Genomic DNA, 18,383 nt, shown 5'->3' on the forward strand with positions numbered 1-18,383 from the left:
CGTCTTGATTCTTGGATAAAAGCAACAAAAAAAAAAAAAAAAGTGCATTTAGCATTTATTTTCTGTAAATATGTCAAAGTACAATACCAGTCTGTTAGTGAATGTAGCTAGCGGCCGCCTTATGTAAACAGAGCTTTTCCGGTGAAGGTTCCTATGAATAAATGCTAAAATCCCTGAATTCTTTATAGATATGGACGGAAAACAGTCTTGATTCTTAGTTAAAAGAAAAAAAAAACTGTGCAGTTAGCATTTATTTTACGTAAATATGTCGAAGTACCGCTAGTCTAATATTGAATGTAGCTAGCTGCCGCCTGATGTAAACAGTGCTTTTCCGGTGAAAATTCTTGTGAATAAATGCTTAAATCCCCAAATTTTTTATCGATATGGACGTAAAACAATCTCGAGTCTTGGTTAAAAGCAAAAAAAAAAACAAAAAAAAAAAGTGCAGTTAGCATTTATTCTATGTAAATATGTCGAAGTACAATGCTAGTCTAATAGTGAATGTACCTAGCTAGCGGCCGCCTTATGAAAACAGCTTTTCTGGTGAAAATTATTGTGAATAAATGCTTAAATCCCTACATTCTTTATAGATATGGACTTAAAACAGTCTTGATTTTTAGTTAAAAGCAAAACAAACAAAAAAACTGCAGTTAGCATTTATTCTATGTAAATATGTCGAAGTACAATGCTAGTCTAATAGTAAATGCACCTAGCTAGCAGCCGCCTTACGAAAACAGCTTTTCTGGTGAAAATTATTGTGAACAAATGCTTATATCCCCAAATTCTTTATAGATATGGACTTAAAACAGTCTCGATTCTTAGTTAAAAGCAAAAAAAAGAAAAAAACCCTGCCGTTAGCATTTATTTTATGTAAATATATCGAACTACAATGCTAGTCTGTTAGTGAATGTAGCTAGTGGCTGCCTTATGCAAACAGAGCTTTTCCGGTAAAAATTATTATGAATAAATGCTTACATCCCTAAATTCTTTATACATATGGACTTAAAACAGTCTTGATTCTTAGTTAAAAGCAAAAAAAAAAAGTGCATTTAGCATTTATTTGACCTAAATATGTCGAAGTACAATGCTAGTTTAATAGTGAATGTAGCTAGCGGCCACCATAGGTAAACAGAGCTTTTCCGGTAAAAATTCTTGTGAATAAATGCTTAAATCCCCGAATTCTTTATAGATACGAACATAAAACAGTCTCGATTCTTGGTTAAAAGCAAAAAATATGTGCAGTTAGCATTTACTTTACGTAAATATTGCGAACTATGATGCCAATGCAGAAGTGGCAGGAAGTTCTACCATTGATTTTTGGGACGTTTCAAAATACATGCAAGGTACGAAAAATACAGTAATTACCTTGAATCCTCGAGCAAATCACTTCGGAGACCATCCTTCTTGTTTGTATGCGGTACTGCTTTCGTACTTTTTCAACAGAAATCCGGCGTTAGATCACTGCGCGCGTTAGTGAATAGCTCCTATTGATGTGGGCGGCCCCCTACTTTAAGGCGAGGTGCAGTGCATGACCGATCTGACCTGTCAATACCATTATGAAGTCTATGATTTAGTTTAGCACTGTTTGAGAAATTCATAAAGAACATAACAACGTAAAATTTTGAATGCCGTTGACGGCAATACAAGTCAAATATTCACTTAAACCTGAAAAGCTGCCAATGAATCCATTCTATTCACTGCTACAGTATGCACACAAATGGAGAGTGATGATTTTTTGTGTGTGTGTGTGTGTGTGGCGCCCCCCTGGGGTGCACTCACTCAGCAGTTGGCAGCGCAGGACCTGCAGGCTTGTCTTCATGGTATCATGTGATCCGGGTCCTCCTCCACAGTGCTCATGGTTCTCTAAGGTGGAAAAAAAGCACACACGTGGGGGGGTCAAATGAAGGTGCTCGGGTATCAACAGCACTCTCACGTTGATGCCACTTGCACAACCTTGTCAAAAAGTGCCCCTATATTATATCGCTTCATTGATGAAGACGCACGTGCCAATACTTTTTGTCTATACGGCCGATGGACGAGATTGCTTTTTGGTGTCGGCGAAGGACGACAAGCTGTCGGGCGAAAAGTAACCGGGTCGGGGACTCCTCTGGGTATGCGCTGATTCATCGCTGGCGACGCACACGGGTTGTCGCAGTGGACAGCATGAGTGATTGTTTGTGGATGGGGAAAGTGGCTTTGGATGCAACACACACAAAGTGACCTCACACAAACCAAATGTTTTAATGCTTTAAGAGGAGGTGACCCGAGTTCGATTCCCCTCTCAGGTACACGGCACATAGAGTACACTGCTGGCCAAAAGTATTGGCACCCCTGCAATTCTGTCAGATAATGCTCAAATTCTCCCAGAAAATGATTGCAATTACAAATGTTTTAGTAGTAATGTCTTCATTTATTTTGCTTGCAATGAAAAAACACAAAAGACAACGGGGAAAAAATGGAATGATTATCATTTTACACAAAACTCCAAAAATGGGCCGGACAAAAGTATTGGCACCCTTTGAAAAACATGTGATGCTTCTCTAATTTGTGTAATTAACAGCACCTGTTACTTGCCTGTGGCACACAACAGGTGGCGGCAATTAGGGTTGTTCCAATCATGTTTTTTTGCTCCCGATCCGATCCCGATCGTTTTAGTTTGAGTATCTGCCGATCCCGATATTTCCCGATCCGATTGCTTTTTTTTTTTTCCGCTCCCAATTCCAATCATTCCCGATAATTTTCCCCGATCATATACATTTTGGCAATGCATTTAGAAAAAAATGAATACAACTCAGACAAATATATACATTCAACATACAGTACATAAATACTGTATTTGTTTATTATGACAATAAATCCTCAAGATGGCATTTACATTATTAACATTCTTTCTGTGTGAGGGATCCACGGATAGAAAGACTTGTAATTCTTAAAGGATAAATGTGACTTTGTATATTGTGACTAACTATTGCCATCTAGTGTATTTGTTGAGCTTTCAGTAAATGATACTGTAGCTATTTAACTGTTCTGCCCAAATGCATGATGGGAAGTGCAACCATGACTGTGCGTAGTGGTACCAATTGATATATTTTCTCTGCGTTGGGAAATAACATTGGGTGTTAAGAAAAAGATCAATTACTACCTTTCTTCCCCACATTGCTTCCCACGATATTTCTATACGTAGGGAGAGGGATTGTAAGGCTTTAGCCAATTTAAAAAAGGCTCCAAAGGCTGCCAAAATTCACTCTACTCATTTTACGTTGCATTTTAGTTCTATGAATACGTAATACAGCGCCATTATAGATTGAACGCGACATTGCGTGAGTGGGTAGTGCAGCGCATGCGTTACTTGCGTCAAATATTTTAATGTTATTACCGCCGTTGACGCGATAAATTTGACAGCCCCACTTTAAGCCATAACTAAAGACTTTGGATGAGTGTAAGACATTTTGTCTGCAACGTTAAATACAAATAGAAAACGATTTAATTAAAAAAATACATATTGAAAAAGACATGTCCGATATTTTTTTGCCGATTCCGATACTTTGAAAATGACATGATCGGACCCGATCGATCGGGATGGACATCTCTAGCGGCAATAACTAAATCACGCTTGCAGCTAGTCCAAATGGATTTAAGTTGACTCAACCTCTGTCCTATGTACTTGTGTGTACCACATTGAGCATGGAGAAAAGAAAGAAGACCAAAGAACTGTTTGAGGACTTGAGAAGCAAAATTGTGAGGAATCTCAAGGCTACAAGTCCATCTCCAAAGACCTGAATGTTCATATGTCTACCGTGCACAGTGTCATCAATAAGTGTAAAGCCCATGGCACTGTGGCTAACCTCCCTAAATTTGGACGGAAAGGAAAAATTGACGAGAGATTTCAACGAAAGATTGTGCGGATGGTGGATAAAGAACATCGACTAACAACCAAACAAGTTCAAGCTGTCTTGCACTCCGAGGGTACAACAGTGTCGACCCGTACTATCCGTCGGCGTCTGAATGAAAAGGGACTTTATGGTAGTATACCCAGGAAGACCCCACTTCTGACCCAGAGACAAAAAAAAGCCAGGCTGGAGTTTGCCAAAACTTACCTGAGGAAGCCCAAAATTTGGGGGAAGAATGTTCTCTGGTCAGATGAGACAAAAGTCAACATAGAGTTTGCAGGGGGAAAAAACAGGTCCTTCAAAGAAAAGAACATGGTCCCCACAGTCAAACATGGCGGAGGTTCCCTGATGTTTTGGGGTTGCTTTGCTGCCTCTGGCACTGGACTGCTTGATCGTGCGCATGGCATTATGAAGTCTGAAGACTTCCAACAAATGTTATTGCACAATGTAGGGCCCAGTGTGAGAAAGCTGGGTCTTCCTCAGCAGTCATGGGTCTTCCAGCAGGACAATGACCCAAAACACACTTCAAAAAGCACGAGAAAATAGTTTGAGAGAAAGCACTGGAGACTTGTCAAGTGGCCAGCAATGAGTCTAGACCTGAATCCCATAGAGCACTAGTGGAGAGATCTGAAAATGGCAGTTTGGAAAAGGCACCCTTCAAATCTCTGATACCTGGAGCAGTTGGCCAAAGAAGAATGGTCTAAAATTCCAGCAGAGCATTGTAAGAAACTCATTGATGGATACCGGAAGCGGTTGTTCACAGTTATTTTGTCTAAAGGTTGTGTTACCAAGTATTAGACTGAGGGTGTGAAGTCAGTATACATCTCGCCTAATGACGTCATGTCCATAAATAGAGTTGTTTTTCACAAAAAAACCGCTGACAGTTTTGCCTCAGATAATCATGGACTTTTAACTGCCAACAATAATCATGGACTTTTAACTGCCAACCAGCAATGCTCATGACCTATTTTGCAAGATGAATTAATCACCAAACAGACACACCTCCTTATCTGTACAGCATATAAGCAACACCGAGCTCTCTGTTCAGTGTGCATATCTCTACACAACTTTTGTTCTGTCATTGAATGCACCCAGAAATTTCTGAAATTAAAACTGTGCAGGATTGATCTTTTGTTTCCAGTCTTTATTTAACAATCCAGTCCAGCTGTCTCACCTGAATTGAAAATGAACACGCGGAGGACCTGAAAGACTGCCTCCAACAGGTGCCAATACTTTTGTCCGGCCCAGTTTTGAAGTTTTGCGTAAAATGATGTATTTTTCTTTCTTTCTTTTGTGTTTTTTTTTTTTTTTTGCAAGCAAAATAAATGAAGATATTACCACCAAAACATTTGTAATTGCATTCATTTTCTGGGCAAAATGGAGCATTATCTGACAGAATTGCAGGGGTGCCAATACATTGGGGCAAATAAGTATTTAGTCAACCACCAATTGTGCAAGTTCTCCCACTTGAAAATATTAGAGAGGCCTGTAATTGTCAACATGGGTAAACCTCAACCATGAGAGACTAAATGTGAAAAAAAAAAAAAAAACAGAAAATCACATTGTTTGATTTTTAAAGAATTTATTTCCAAATTAGAGTAGAAAATAAGTATTTGGTCACCTACAAACAAGAAAGATTTCTGGCTGTCAAAGAGGTCTAACGTCTTCTAACGAGGTCTAACGAGGCGCCACTGTATTAATGGCACCTGTTTTAACTCATTATCGGTATAAAAGACACCTGTCCACAACCCTCAGTCAGTCACACTCCAAACTCCACTATGGCCAAGACCAAAGAACTGTTGAAGGACACCAGAGACAAAATTGCATACCTGCACCAGGCTGGGAAGATTGAATCTGCAATAGGTAAAACGCTTGGTGTAAAAAAATCAACTTTGGGAGCAATTATTAGAAAATTGAAGACATACAAGACAACTGATAATGTCCCTCAATCTGAGGCTCCATGCAAGATCTCAACTCGTGGCGTCAAAATGATAACAAGAACGGTGAGCAAAAATCCCAGAACAACACGGGGGGACCTAGTGAATGACCTACAGAGAGCTGGGACCAGAGTAACAAAGGCTACTATCAGTAACACAATGCGCGGCCAGGGACTCAAATCCTGCACTGCCAGACGTGTCCCCCTGCTGAAGAAAGTTCACGTCCAGGCCCGTCTGCGGTTCGCTAGAGAACATTTGGATTAGCCAGAAGAGGACTGGGAGAATGTGTTATGGTCAGATGAAACCAAAATAGAACTTTTTGGTAGAAACACAGGTTTTCGTGTTTGGAGGAGAAAGAATACTGAATTGCATCCGAAGAACACCATACCCACTGTGAAGCATGAAGGTGGAAACATCATGTTTTGGGGCTGTTTTTCTGCAAAGGGACCAGGATGACTGATCTGTGTAAAGGAAAGAATGAATGGGGCCATGTATCGAGAGATTTTGGGTGAAAATCTCCTTCCGTCAGAAAGGGCATTGAAGATGAGACGTGGCCGGGTTTTTCAGCATGACAATGATCCCAAACACACAGCAAAGGCAACAAAGGAGTAGCTTCATAAGAAGCATTTCAAGGTCCTGGAGTGGCCGAGCCAGTCTCCAGATCTCAACCCCATCGGCAAGGTAAGGCACATTTATTTATATAGCACAATTCAACACAAGGCAATTCAAAGTGCTTTACATCACATGAAGATCATAAAAATCACATTTAAATCAATACAATGTAAAAACCAGGACAATCAAAATAGGAAATACAATTATACATAACAATCGCATTTAATCACAAATAGAATAAAAATAAATAAATAAAAATAAAACAAAAACTACTACTAATAATAATAATTGAAATCAGCAATGGAGATAAGCACAAGAGGAATAGAAAGCAAGTAGATGAGATATATAGACAGTTATGGATATGCAGTGCTAAACAAAAGCGTTTTTAGCCCTGATTTAAAGGAGCTAACAGTTTGAGCATACTTCAGACGTTCAGGTAACTTGTTCCAGAGGTAAGGAGCATAATATCTAAATGCTGCCTCACCCTGCATGGTTCTTGTTCTTGGAACATGTAGGAGACCGGTTCCAGACGACCTTAGGGGTCTAGATGTCTCATAGGAATCTAACAAATCAAGCATGTATTTTGGTCCAAGGCCATTAAGTGCTTTGTATATGAGCAGTAGTATTTTAGAGTCTATCCTTTGACTCACTGGAAGCCAGTGTAGCGATTTCAAAACCGGTGTAATGTGGTCCAGCTTCCTTGTATTTGTGAGCTGCAGCTTCCTGACTGATTTTTTATCAAGACCCGTAAATATACCGTTGCAATAGTCCAATCTGCTGAAAATGAATGCAAACATAAGTTTTTCCATGTCTTGTTGAGTCAGAAGCCCCTTAATTCTGGTTATATTTTTTAGGTGGTGATAAGCAGATTTAGTGACGGACTTTAGATGGCTATCAAATTTTAGGTCTGAGTCAATAATTACGACAAGGTTTCTGACTTGATTTGTAGCTGTAAGTGACATTGTGCTAAGGCGCCTGCTTATCTTTGACCTTTCCTTTTTTGGCCCAAAAATGATCATTTCCGTCTTCTCCACTGAAAATCTGTGGAGGGAGTTGAAAGTTTGTGTTGCCCAACGACAGCCCCAAAACATCACTGCTCTAGAGAAGATCTGCATGGAGGAATGGGCCAAAATACCAGCAACAGCGTATGAAAAGCTTGTGACGAGTTACAGAAAACGTTTGGCCTCTGTTATTGCCAACAAAGGGTACATAACAAAGTATTGAGATGAACTTTTGATATTGACCAAATACTTATTTTCCACTATGATTTGCAAATAAATTCTTTAAAAGTCAAACAATGTGATTTTCTGTTTTTTTTTTTTCCACATTCTGTCTCCCATGGTTGACAATTCCAGGCCTCTCTAATATTTTCAAGTGGGAGAACTTGCACAATTAGTGGTTGACTAAATACTTATTTGCCCCACTGTATAAGAATGCTTTTTTTTTCCAGAATGAAACAACCACGCTTAGTAGACTTTCCCCTCAAATTAACATGCATTTTGAATCCCTTTTTTAGTCACGTAAGCACTTGCTAACCCATTGCTTTGTCATACTTAAAAGAATGTTAAGCCTTTATGCTATCGAACATTCCCACAGCCGCCAAGTGGCTTAATATTACCAAACACCCCCGTTACGAAACCATATTTTTCTTTGTCATTGTGCAAGCGGGCCTACATGCGGCCCACAAAAAAAAAAAAAACACTCAATGTGTCATGAAGGACTTTGTCATTCACACAAAAACACCTTTAAAGCAGCACGACTTAATGCTGAGTCATGAGTGTGCGAAGCCCATTAAAAGAACATTAGCTTCGCCGGGTAGGAGAGAATCAGCAGAATTGCACCTCCGCGCTTATGTAACCGCGCGTCAGACACTCGATTAGGCGCACCCGCGCAAACGCCGGTCGGCTAGCTAGCCGGTAAAGGGCAAACATCAGGATGCAACTCACTAGTGCGCTCGTAAATAACGTTCTTCCCCTTCAGCGTCGCCCGCCATCGGTATATTTGTCAACAAGCGAGGTGACGCTAGCAATGCTAAGCGCTAGATAGTTTTTAACTCATTGACGGAGGTAGACGTCTGATCCATTTGAACTGGAGGGAGCGAATGAACCTTCGTTCATTCGCCCCCTCCAGTCCAAATGAATCGGACGTCTATTGCAGTCAGTGGGAGCTAATGAGTTAACACTTTCAAGCTCAAAACATTTTAATTATTTGATTAATGCAATGACATTTTTACAGGTTCGAACAAAAAACCAATCAGGAAAGCGCAGAAAACTGCTGGACATTCACGTATACTTTTTAAGCTTTCAAAACATATAAGGAGATCTCAAGTGACAGTTTCTGAGGTCAGAGTTTATTCGGATATTATTGAGTGAGACAAGTGGCGATCGTTTAAGAATATTGTTGGTTTTCTGTGCAGGAGTTCGGGCGGAATAATTGGTGGCTTGCATGTTTTGTCTTTGAATTTGTTGGAAAATGGTTAAGACTTGCTGGCATGATGTCAAGCGATTGACGTCGTGGAATGACTGGGTTCGTGGGTAGTGTCATGAATTTGAGAATGAGGTTGTAAATATTACAGTCATTAAAAATGTCATTAAAAGTTGAACAAAAACGGCTATAATTAGTATAAAGGACACATTTCTTGTCTTTTTAGATTTTTTTTTAGTAAATGTTAATCTTACTATCAAAATCTTTTTTGTTAAAAAAAAAAAAAGCTGCAATTGTAAATTAAATTTAATTTTTCAATAATATTTTAAGAAAAAAAGAAAATGGTTTTTAAGAAAAAAGAATTTAAGAAAAAGAAAATTGCATTTAACAATTTTTTTTAAAAATCATTATTTAAATCAGATTATTTTAAAAAAAGGATATTCTTTTACAAGAATAAAATAGATTTTTTTGTAAGAATAAAGTTTGGGTGGTTAAAAAGTATAAGAGAATAATGATTAGTCTTTTTAAAATATTTTTAAGAGACAAAATGTGTACTTTTTGAAAAAAATAAAGAAAAAGAAGAAAAACATTTAACAATTAAGGATTAGGATATCTCCTGTGTCACCCGTCTGTTCCTCGTTGTCTTGTTACCCCTTGTCTCTGTGTGTACATAAACTCCAAGTTTCTGTTCACTCCTTGTTGCGTCATTGTCAATGTCTGCGTTCATGCCAACGTTGATCCTTGTCCATTCCTACACCCCAGCCATTGTGTTCCTCTGCCTAGAAAGTTTTTTGAGACCAGTCTTTTGCCAATACCCTGGGTTTTGTTTGCTACTGTGTTTTTTGGGATCACCTCAGTTTTGGTTTGTACTTTGTTTTTCTGTCGGCTTTAATTAAATTACTTTCGCACCGCCCTTTTGACTCGCTTCCATTTCCCTGCACTTGGGTCCACACACCACCTGCCTGACAGTTGCTTAAATTTGAGTGGCGTTGTAATGGTTTGTTTTGAGAGTGTTTCTTTTAGTTTTATTGATTTGGGTGGATACACTGCCCTCTAGTCTTCTTATCGAGTCACTACGTATCATCAGATGATTCCAGTCCATTGTTGGATGCATTGTCTGGCACTCGGGGTTAGAGGGCACTGCCCTCTTGTGGCGACAGTAAATATGCTATAACTTGTCTAACATGGCTGAATCCAGCTGCTCTCTGTTAAGACCAACATAAGGTATGTTTTTGTTTGCGCTAATATTTTTGTTTATGCATTCATTATTTAGTTAATGAGTATATTCAGCAGATTTTTAGGGGAATATGTGTTTGAACGATTTGTTAAGAGCATTGTAAAAAAAAAAAAGCATTTTATAGCATTTAAACTAGTGAACTTTTGCTATGCACGTTAGCCAATTGTTCTTTTGTTGTACTTAGATCCTCATTTATGTCTTTATATTGTCTGAGGCTCAGCTCAGGTGTTTTGACATATTTATAAACACATTTATTGCTCTTGTGAAATGAAAGTGCAATTTTACATAGTTTGAACAAACACTCAGGAATTTCATTTGTATTCGCATTTAATGTTCTTATGAAAGTGTCATCTTAGCAAGCCAAAATAAATATTATTGCAAGCATAAACACTTGTTTATTAGTTTTACATATTCTAAAATATATTCTGCAACGTATTAAATGTTCACAATCCGATAACTCGATTATTCAAACCAATTGATAGATTAATCGATTACCTAAATAATCGATAGCTGCAGCCCTAATTTGGATTATACTAGCCCGTGGGCATTATTTTATTTTGACTAAATCCTTTTGGTTTTTGTCCAAAGTATGGCTTTTCCTTTGAAGTGTGATAACCAAGTTATTTATGAATATTTTTTCACTTTCAACCACTCAAAAATGTTCATTGGCATCAGACCTATCTACACATATAGTTTTTTTTTTTTTAATGCCCCCTATGGACATTAATAGCAACATTATTCTGATAGCAAAACTAACTATGCTGTATATATATAATAAAAGTCTAATTTGAATATTTGACATAGTTACAGGCCCAAATAAGTCCATAAGTCATAACAACATAATTTTTTATGCATGCCCAGTTTTTACACATTGGCAGTTTTCTGAATCAAACTAAATTCTTGTGATTTTGTCCAAAGAATAAGGCCTTTTCTTTAAAGTGTGATAACTAAGTCATTTATGAGTATTTTTTCTTATTTTTATCTATTGGCTTCAGACTTATCTAAACACATATAGTTTTTTTTTTTTTTTATGCCCTCTGTGGACGTTAATAGCAGTATTATTCTAATAGCAAAACTAACTATGCTGTATGTATATATATATATATATTAGGGCTGTCAAAATTATCACGTTAACAGCGGTAATTAATTTTTTAAATTAATCACGTTAAAATATTTGACACAATTAACGCACATGTCCCGCTCAGACAGTATTCTGCCTTTTGGTAAGTTTTACAGTAAGGCTTTTTGTGCTGTCTAACAGCGAACTCTTGTGGTCACTTTGCGACATGGTTTATTGTTTTCTTGCCAGTTCAATATGGCTGCACGACGTCTCGGGCTGACGCCTACGTTGTAATGTTGTGCTTATATGATCCTTGGACAAGATTTGTCCGTAAGTATGGTTGTTGTAAAGAATGTACATATCATGTTAGTAAGCGAAATGTTCTATTTTTTGTATGAGACGCTTTTTGTTTATGTTTAGTGAACCTGTATAGCGTACTAAGATAACGTTGTTGCTAATGCAATGCTTGTGTACTTTTTTTTGTAGTTTTACGACGGTCTAAAGAGGACAATGGTTTGAGGCCATTTTATTAATAAAACAGATGAAAAAGGAAGAAGTGGCGGGTTACTAGTTAATTTTTTTATTGAACATTTTACAAATTTTATTAAAACGAAAACATTAAGAGGGGTTTTAATATAAAATTTCTATAACTTGTACTAACATTTTTCTTTTAAGAACTACAAGTCTTTCTATCCATGGATCGCTTTAACAGAATGTTAGTAATGTTAATGCCATCTTTTTGATTTATTGTTATAATAAACAAATAGTCCTTATGTACTGTATTTTGAATGTATATATCCATCTTGTGTGTTATCTTTCCATTCCAACAAAAATTTACAGAAAAATATGGCATATTTTATAGATGGTTTGAATTGCGATTGATTACGATTAATTTTTAAGCTGTAATTAACTCGATTAATATATACATTATATATATATATATATATACATTATATATATATATATATATATATATATATATATATATATATATATATATATATATAAAATAAAAGTCTAATTTGAATATTGCATGTGACAAAGTTAGAGGCCCAAATAAGTCCAAAAGTCATAACAACAGAATTTCTTTGCAAGCAAATTCATGTTTTGGCCTTTGGTGCCCCCTAGTGACTTTTGGGTGTTAAGACTCTCAACACACAAATTCCTCTATTTCCATGTTTTTGACTCGCCAAAGAAGTGATTGCATCACTCATCACGGAAAATGCATTATAACACATCAGGTTTACAGCATATAGAAAATTTTGATTTATAATGGGAGTTAATAAGCCAGAACATGGTAATAGTACAAGAATTTAGTGCGAATCTCCCCAACCTGTTTGCAATAAGTTAGAAATTGCAGCATGGTGCCATTTTAATCTTAACATGTTTTTACTATCCTGAGGAAATATTGGCTCCCTACTAGTGTAATTTTTCCAATGCTTTTTCTTTGATGAAACACAGAAATTTTATTTTTAAAAAAGCCAGAATATGGACAAATAACACCAACGGGGTAAGGCAAAAAGTTTTAAACTTCCAGAGCAAATGTTGCCAGTTGACTCAGCGATGACACGAGGCACCATTGTTGTACTTCCTGTTTTGTTCCTACTTTGGATTGGTCTATTCCTGTCCTTGCAGGTACAAACCACTCTACATTCCCCATTGTGACCACTCTTGGTCTCCACGGCAACCATTTCCAGGTATTTTCCTCAACTGTACAAAGGTTAGAAAATCAGCACTTTTAAGTCTCCAGACAAGACTTCCTTTCATACTCAGGTTTGACAAGCTGCGTTGCCGTGACGACCCAGCCGCAATTTGCCTAACGTGAGCTGTGCTGATTACCTGTCGACCCGAAGAGACTTATTCCTTCCTTTTCAAACAGGAAATTATTATTACAAACTCACTGACGGAGACAGAATCCGTCTTGAGTTTAAAATGAACTGGAGAATCCAAAATATACAGTCAGGATGCACTCAGGAATTCTCGTTTGAGAACAATAAGAGTACAAAGCTGTGCGGAATTCACAGTTTCCTGTAAAAAGACACAATTGTGCGTGGTGACGACCGGAAGAGAACGTCAGCGGAGTTGGGATGTGGCGCAGCTGGGATTTCTTTGCACTAGAATGCAAGGAAGTTTCTTTGTTAAAGTGCGGAATTAAAAGCGGAATGAGAATAGCCAAAATAAAAAAAGAATATTTGTCCAATTAGTTTCTAATCCGACTTACTTTGTTGTAGGGCTGCAGCTATCGATTATTTTAGTAGTCGATTAATCGATAAACTACTTAGTTCGAATAATCGAGTAATCGGATAAGGAACATACCGTATTGGCCCGAATATAAGACTGTGTTTTTTGCATTGAAAAAAAGACTGAAAAAGTGGGAGTCGTCTTATATTCGGGGTCTAGACATTATACCCATTCACGACGCTAGATGGCGCCAGATATCATTGAAGCGAATGCCGAACTTGATGAGTAATGTTCTGTCATGACAGATCTCAGCTACTCTCAAGTTGAAAGTGATCCTCTAACTTAAATACATGTAGGCTCTAATAAACCACAATTGTTCTCTTGTACTAAAATATGTTGTTAGAAACACATAAAATGTAAAAATCAATGGCAATATTATTCAGTATATTAATATGATCTATTATTATTATTGTAATATTATATAATTTCAAGGGGGCGCCACTGAGCCATTTTGTTACATTTTTTTGCAATGTTGCAAAATTATCAAAATTTACAATTTTCCGCTCGTATGTGCAAATTTTGGTGACTTTTCGTGCATGTTTAGGCCTCCAAATTCGCTGTTTTCATTTGCCCTGCAATTTCTTAGTTAAGGGACAAATGTGCTTCACTTTACAATAAGGGTAAAAAAAACATTCAGTAATGGTTAATAAAGGTTAAGAGGGGGGAACTTAAGCATTTATAATTACTTAGTTAAGGGATACATGTGCTACACTTTACAATAAGGGTCCAAAAAACATTCAGTAATGGTTAATTAAGGTTAAGTAATACTTATGAGGTACGTTCACGTGAAATAATACCATACTTAAGGTTAGGTTATAATATATCATTTATATAATACATTACTTAACATTAATTCACATAAAAATTAGAGCATTAATAAATAGTTATTAATGTATACTGGTACTAGTAAGTGATTGTTATTTTGAAATGAGAAACATTGCTCTGTGAGTCCTTGGGTGCTGCTAACCTAACCTTAAGTATGGTATTATTTCACATGAGCGTACCTCACATGTATTACTTAACCTTAATCAACCATTACTGAATGTTTTTTGGACCCTTATTGTAAAGTGTAGCACATGTGTCCCTTAACTAAGAAATTATAAAAGCTTGAGTTCCCACCCCTTAACCTTTATTAACCATGACTGAATGCTTTTCGGCCCCTTATTGTAAAGTGTAGCACATGTGAAATTATAAATGCTAAATTAACAAACCCTAAACCCTAATCCTATATAGGCCTATATATATATTTAATTTTACCAAACCATCAGTTACTGTCTGGTTATGCATTAACCAATGCATTAACTAATGCATTAGCTAATGTATGAACTCATGTTAATTAATATATTAATAAATGTTAGATAAGCAATGATATGAATTACTGTAATGTTACTTAAACATTAGTTATTGTCTAAAAATGCATTAACTAATGTTAATTAAGGGACCCTTATTGTAAAGTGTTACTAAAATTCTGACCTTCCCCTTTAAATTTAAGACATTTTAAGACCTAGATTATTCTGAATTTAAATTTAGGACTTTTTAAGGACCCAGGGGAGCCCTGTAATGCTCATGACAGTGGTATGTCATAATGATGACAGTCTCATGACAGTTTTATGAACTCACTATCAAATAAAGTGTTACCAAAATGGCTACTACTCTGTTAATCGTGGACAGATTAGAATGAATTTTGGTAGGTATGTATACGCATTGATCCTAAGAGCTCAATTTCTACTTTTTCTGACGGTTGACTAATTACAATAATTAATTGCAGATTTATTGTTGCTTGTCGGTTCTGAGTTAGCCAGTAGAGGGAGCCGGGCGGTCGTAGTTCATATTGAACTTGTTAACACAACATTCAATTTTCTTCACGTTGACTCCATTTGTTCTAACATAATTTCCTCTCAATTTTTATTTTTGTATTTTATGACCGGGTAGTGGGGAGATCGCACCTCTTTGCCATGCAAGCAGGGAGTCGAAAATGAGAATCAGCAATAGAAAAGGTTCCGGGTTGGACGAACAACGTGGGGTCACCGAGGAGCTTTTGTATTGTTCTTTGCTCCCCTACCTCCCCACCACTTTTATTCCATCCCCCACTTGGAGGGCGACAGATTAAACTCTGAAAGCTGCTAGTCTTGACACACACATACACACACCGGGCATCACTGAGACCTAGTGTGTGTGTGCCCAAGGCAAGCTGACCAAGACAAGAAATGGACAAATTAGACTTTTATCATAGCTAAACATTGAGAAAACACTATCAAGAAATCCTGATGACGTTCTGTTCTAAACACTTGGCATTATGAAATTGCTGAATGGTTCAGTGCCATTGACGGCCAATGGCAGCCAATGAGTGAATAATTCAGCATTACGATTGAAGGCTCATTTGCTTATAAGCATGCAAAGCAGCCGCAAATGTCTAAACCTGAAAACAATGCGGTCTGTGCTGTCGGCAAACAAACCGGCGAGTGATTTTGCAGGTCTGATCCCAGCTCGGAGCAATAAGCGAGGACGCGTGTCTCGGCTTTGACTAACCGGCGACTTAAGTGCGTCTAATTGAGTGTCGCGCGTGTGATGCAAGAGGATCAGCGCAGCTCGCACAACCTTAAGCCCCCGCCCCCGCCAGGAGTTCTTCTACCGTCATTAGCAAACAGATAGGAGTCAGCTTCAAAGTTCACAGTCGTTCATATTTGCCCGGGATTCCGTCTGGTCATTATCGTTATCAAGCGCTGATTCCTAGGCAATCATCGCGACCGCTAAACACGCTAATTGCCAAATGGATGACTAGCAATTAAAATGTTTGGATGTTATCTCGGGACAGTTATGAAACATGGAAGCTTCAACCATATATAGTCAATCTTTTTGCAATTTAGCAAAATCCATGTCTACTTTTCACCTTTCTCTCAGATGACTGCTTCAAACAAAATGTCGGACTTCCTGGGTCTTTTCCGGCATGGGTTTTTGAGACTTTTTTGTAGGGCTACTTTGACCTAACATACCTACCAAATTTCATGTAGCTCAGATAAACCAGCTTCAGGGGCTGATTTTTTAAATGATTCACTGCACTATGATTCATCTACAACATCTGGCTAAAAGGGTCAATTCAAACCAAAATGGCGGACTTCCTCTGTCTTTTCCCCTATGGGTTCTTGACACTTTTTGGTGGGTCTACCCATGATAGATACGCTCACCAAATTCATTGTTGCTAAAGTAAACTAGCGTCAGGGGCTGGATTTCCAAAACATTCAGTGCGCTATGATTCCTCTACACGATATCTGGCTAAAATGGCCACTTCAAACCAAAATGGTGGACTTCCTATGTCTTTTCCGGCATGGGTACTTGAGACTTTTTTGTAGGGCTACTTTGACTTAACATGTCCACCAAATTTCATGTTGCTCAGGTATACCAGCTTCAGGGGCTGAATTTTTAAATGATTCACTGCACTATGATTCATCTACAACATCTGGCTAAAAGCGCCACTTCAAACCAAAACGGGGGACATCCTGTGTCTTTTCCGGTATGAGTTCTTGAGACTTTTTTGTAGGGCTACTTTGACTGAACATACCTACCGAATTTCATGTTGCTCAGATAAACTAGGTTCAGGGGCAGATTTTTTTTTTGAATGATTCACTGCACTATGCTTTGTCTACAACATCTGGCTAAAAGGGCCACTTCAAACCAAAATGGCAGACTGCCTGTGTCTTTTTCCCGATGAGTTCCTGAGATTTTTGGTGGGTCTACCCATGATAGAAATGCTCACCAAATTCCATGTTTTTAAAGTAAACTAGCGTCAGGGGCTAAATTTCCAAAACATTCAGTGCGCTATGATTCATCTACAACATCTGGCTAAAAGCGCCACTTCATACCAAAATGGCAGATGTCCTGTGTTTTTTCCGGCATGGGTTCTTGAGACTTTTTTGTAGGGCCACTTTGAATTAACGTACCTACCAAATTTCATGTTGCTTTGATAAACTAGCTACAGGGGCTGAATTTTTAAATGATTCACTGTGCTATGATTCATCCACAACATCTGGCTAAAAGGGCTTCTTCAAACCAAAATGGCGGACTTCCTGTGTCTTTTCTGCTATGGGTCTACCCAGGATAGATATCCTCACCAAATTCAATGTTGCTAAAGTAAACTAGCATCAGGGGCTGAATTTCCAAATCATTCAGTGCGCTGATTCCTCTACATGACATCTAGCTAAAACGGCCAATTCACACCAAGATGGTGGACTTTCTGTGTTTTTTCTGGCATGGGTTTTTGAGACATTTTTGTAGGGCTACCTTGACTTAACATACCTACCAAATTTTATGTTGCTGAGGTAAACTAGCTTCATGAGCTCATTTTTAAAAATGATTCGCCCTGTCATGTTTCGTCTACAAAATCTGGCTAAAGGGGCTACTTCAAACCAAAATGGCGGACTTCCTGTGTCTTTTCCAGAATGGGTTCATGAGAATTTTTGAAGGGCTACTTTGAATTAACATACCTACCAAATTTCATGTTGCTCAGTTTAACTAGCTTCAGGGGCTGAATTTTTAAATGATTCACCGTGTTATGATTCGTCTACAAAATCTGGCTAAAAGGGCTACTTCAAACCAAAATGGCGGACGTCCTGTATCTTTTCCGACATGGGTTTTTGAGACTTTTTTGTAGGGCTACTTTGACTTAATATACCTACCAAATTTCATGTTTCTCATGTAAACGAGCTTCAGGGGCTGAATTTTTAAATGATTCAATGGGTTATGATTAATATACAACCTCTGGCTAAAAGGGCCACTTCAAACCAAAATGGCGGACTTCCTGTGTCTTTTCCGGCATGGGTTCTTGAGACTTTTTTGAAGGGCTACTTTGACTTAATATACCTACCAAATTTCATGCTTCTCATGTAAACGAGCTTCAGAGGCTGAATTTTTAAATGATTCAATGGGTTATGATTAATATACAACCTCTGGCTAAAAGGGCCACTTCAAACCAAAATGGCGGACTT

General features: G+C 37.8%; 1 protein-coding gene across 1 annotated transcript in view; it reads right to left on the reverse strand.

Annotated features, from left to right (window-relative positions):
• tmem108 (transmembrane protein 108) overlaps positions 1–18,383 on the reverse strand; it is a 45,775-nt gene that overhangs the window by 10,744 nt on the left and 16,648 nt on the right. The window contains exon 2 of the mRNA XM_057824396.1: positions 1,780–1,863. Coding sequence (XP_057680379.1) covers positions 1,780–1,819 — 40 coding nt within the window. The 5' untranslated portion in view covers positions 1,820–1,863. The remainder of the gene's footprint in view (positions 1–1,779; positions 1,864–18,383) is intronic.

The sequence above is a fragment of the Corythoichthys intestinalis genome, chromosome 20 (genome assembly GCF_030265065.1).
Source record: "Corythoichthys intestinalis isolate RoL2023-P3 chromosome 20, ASM3026506v1, whole genome shotgun sequence".
In the NCBI taxonomy this organism is placed as follows: Eukaryota; Metazoa; Chordata; class Actinopteri; order Syngnathiformes; family Syngnathidae; genus Corythoichthys; species Corythoichthys intestinalis.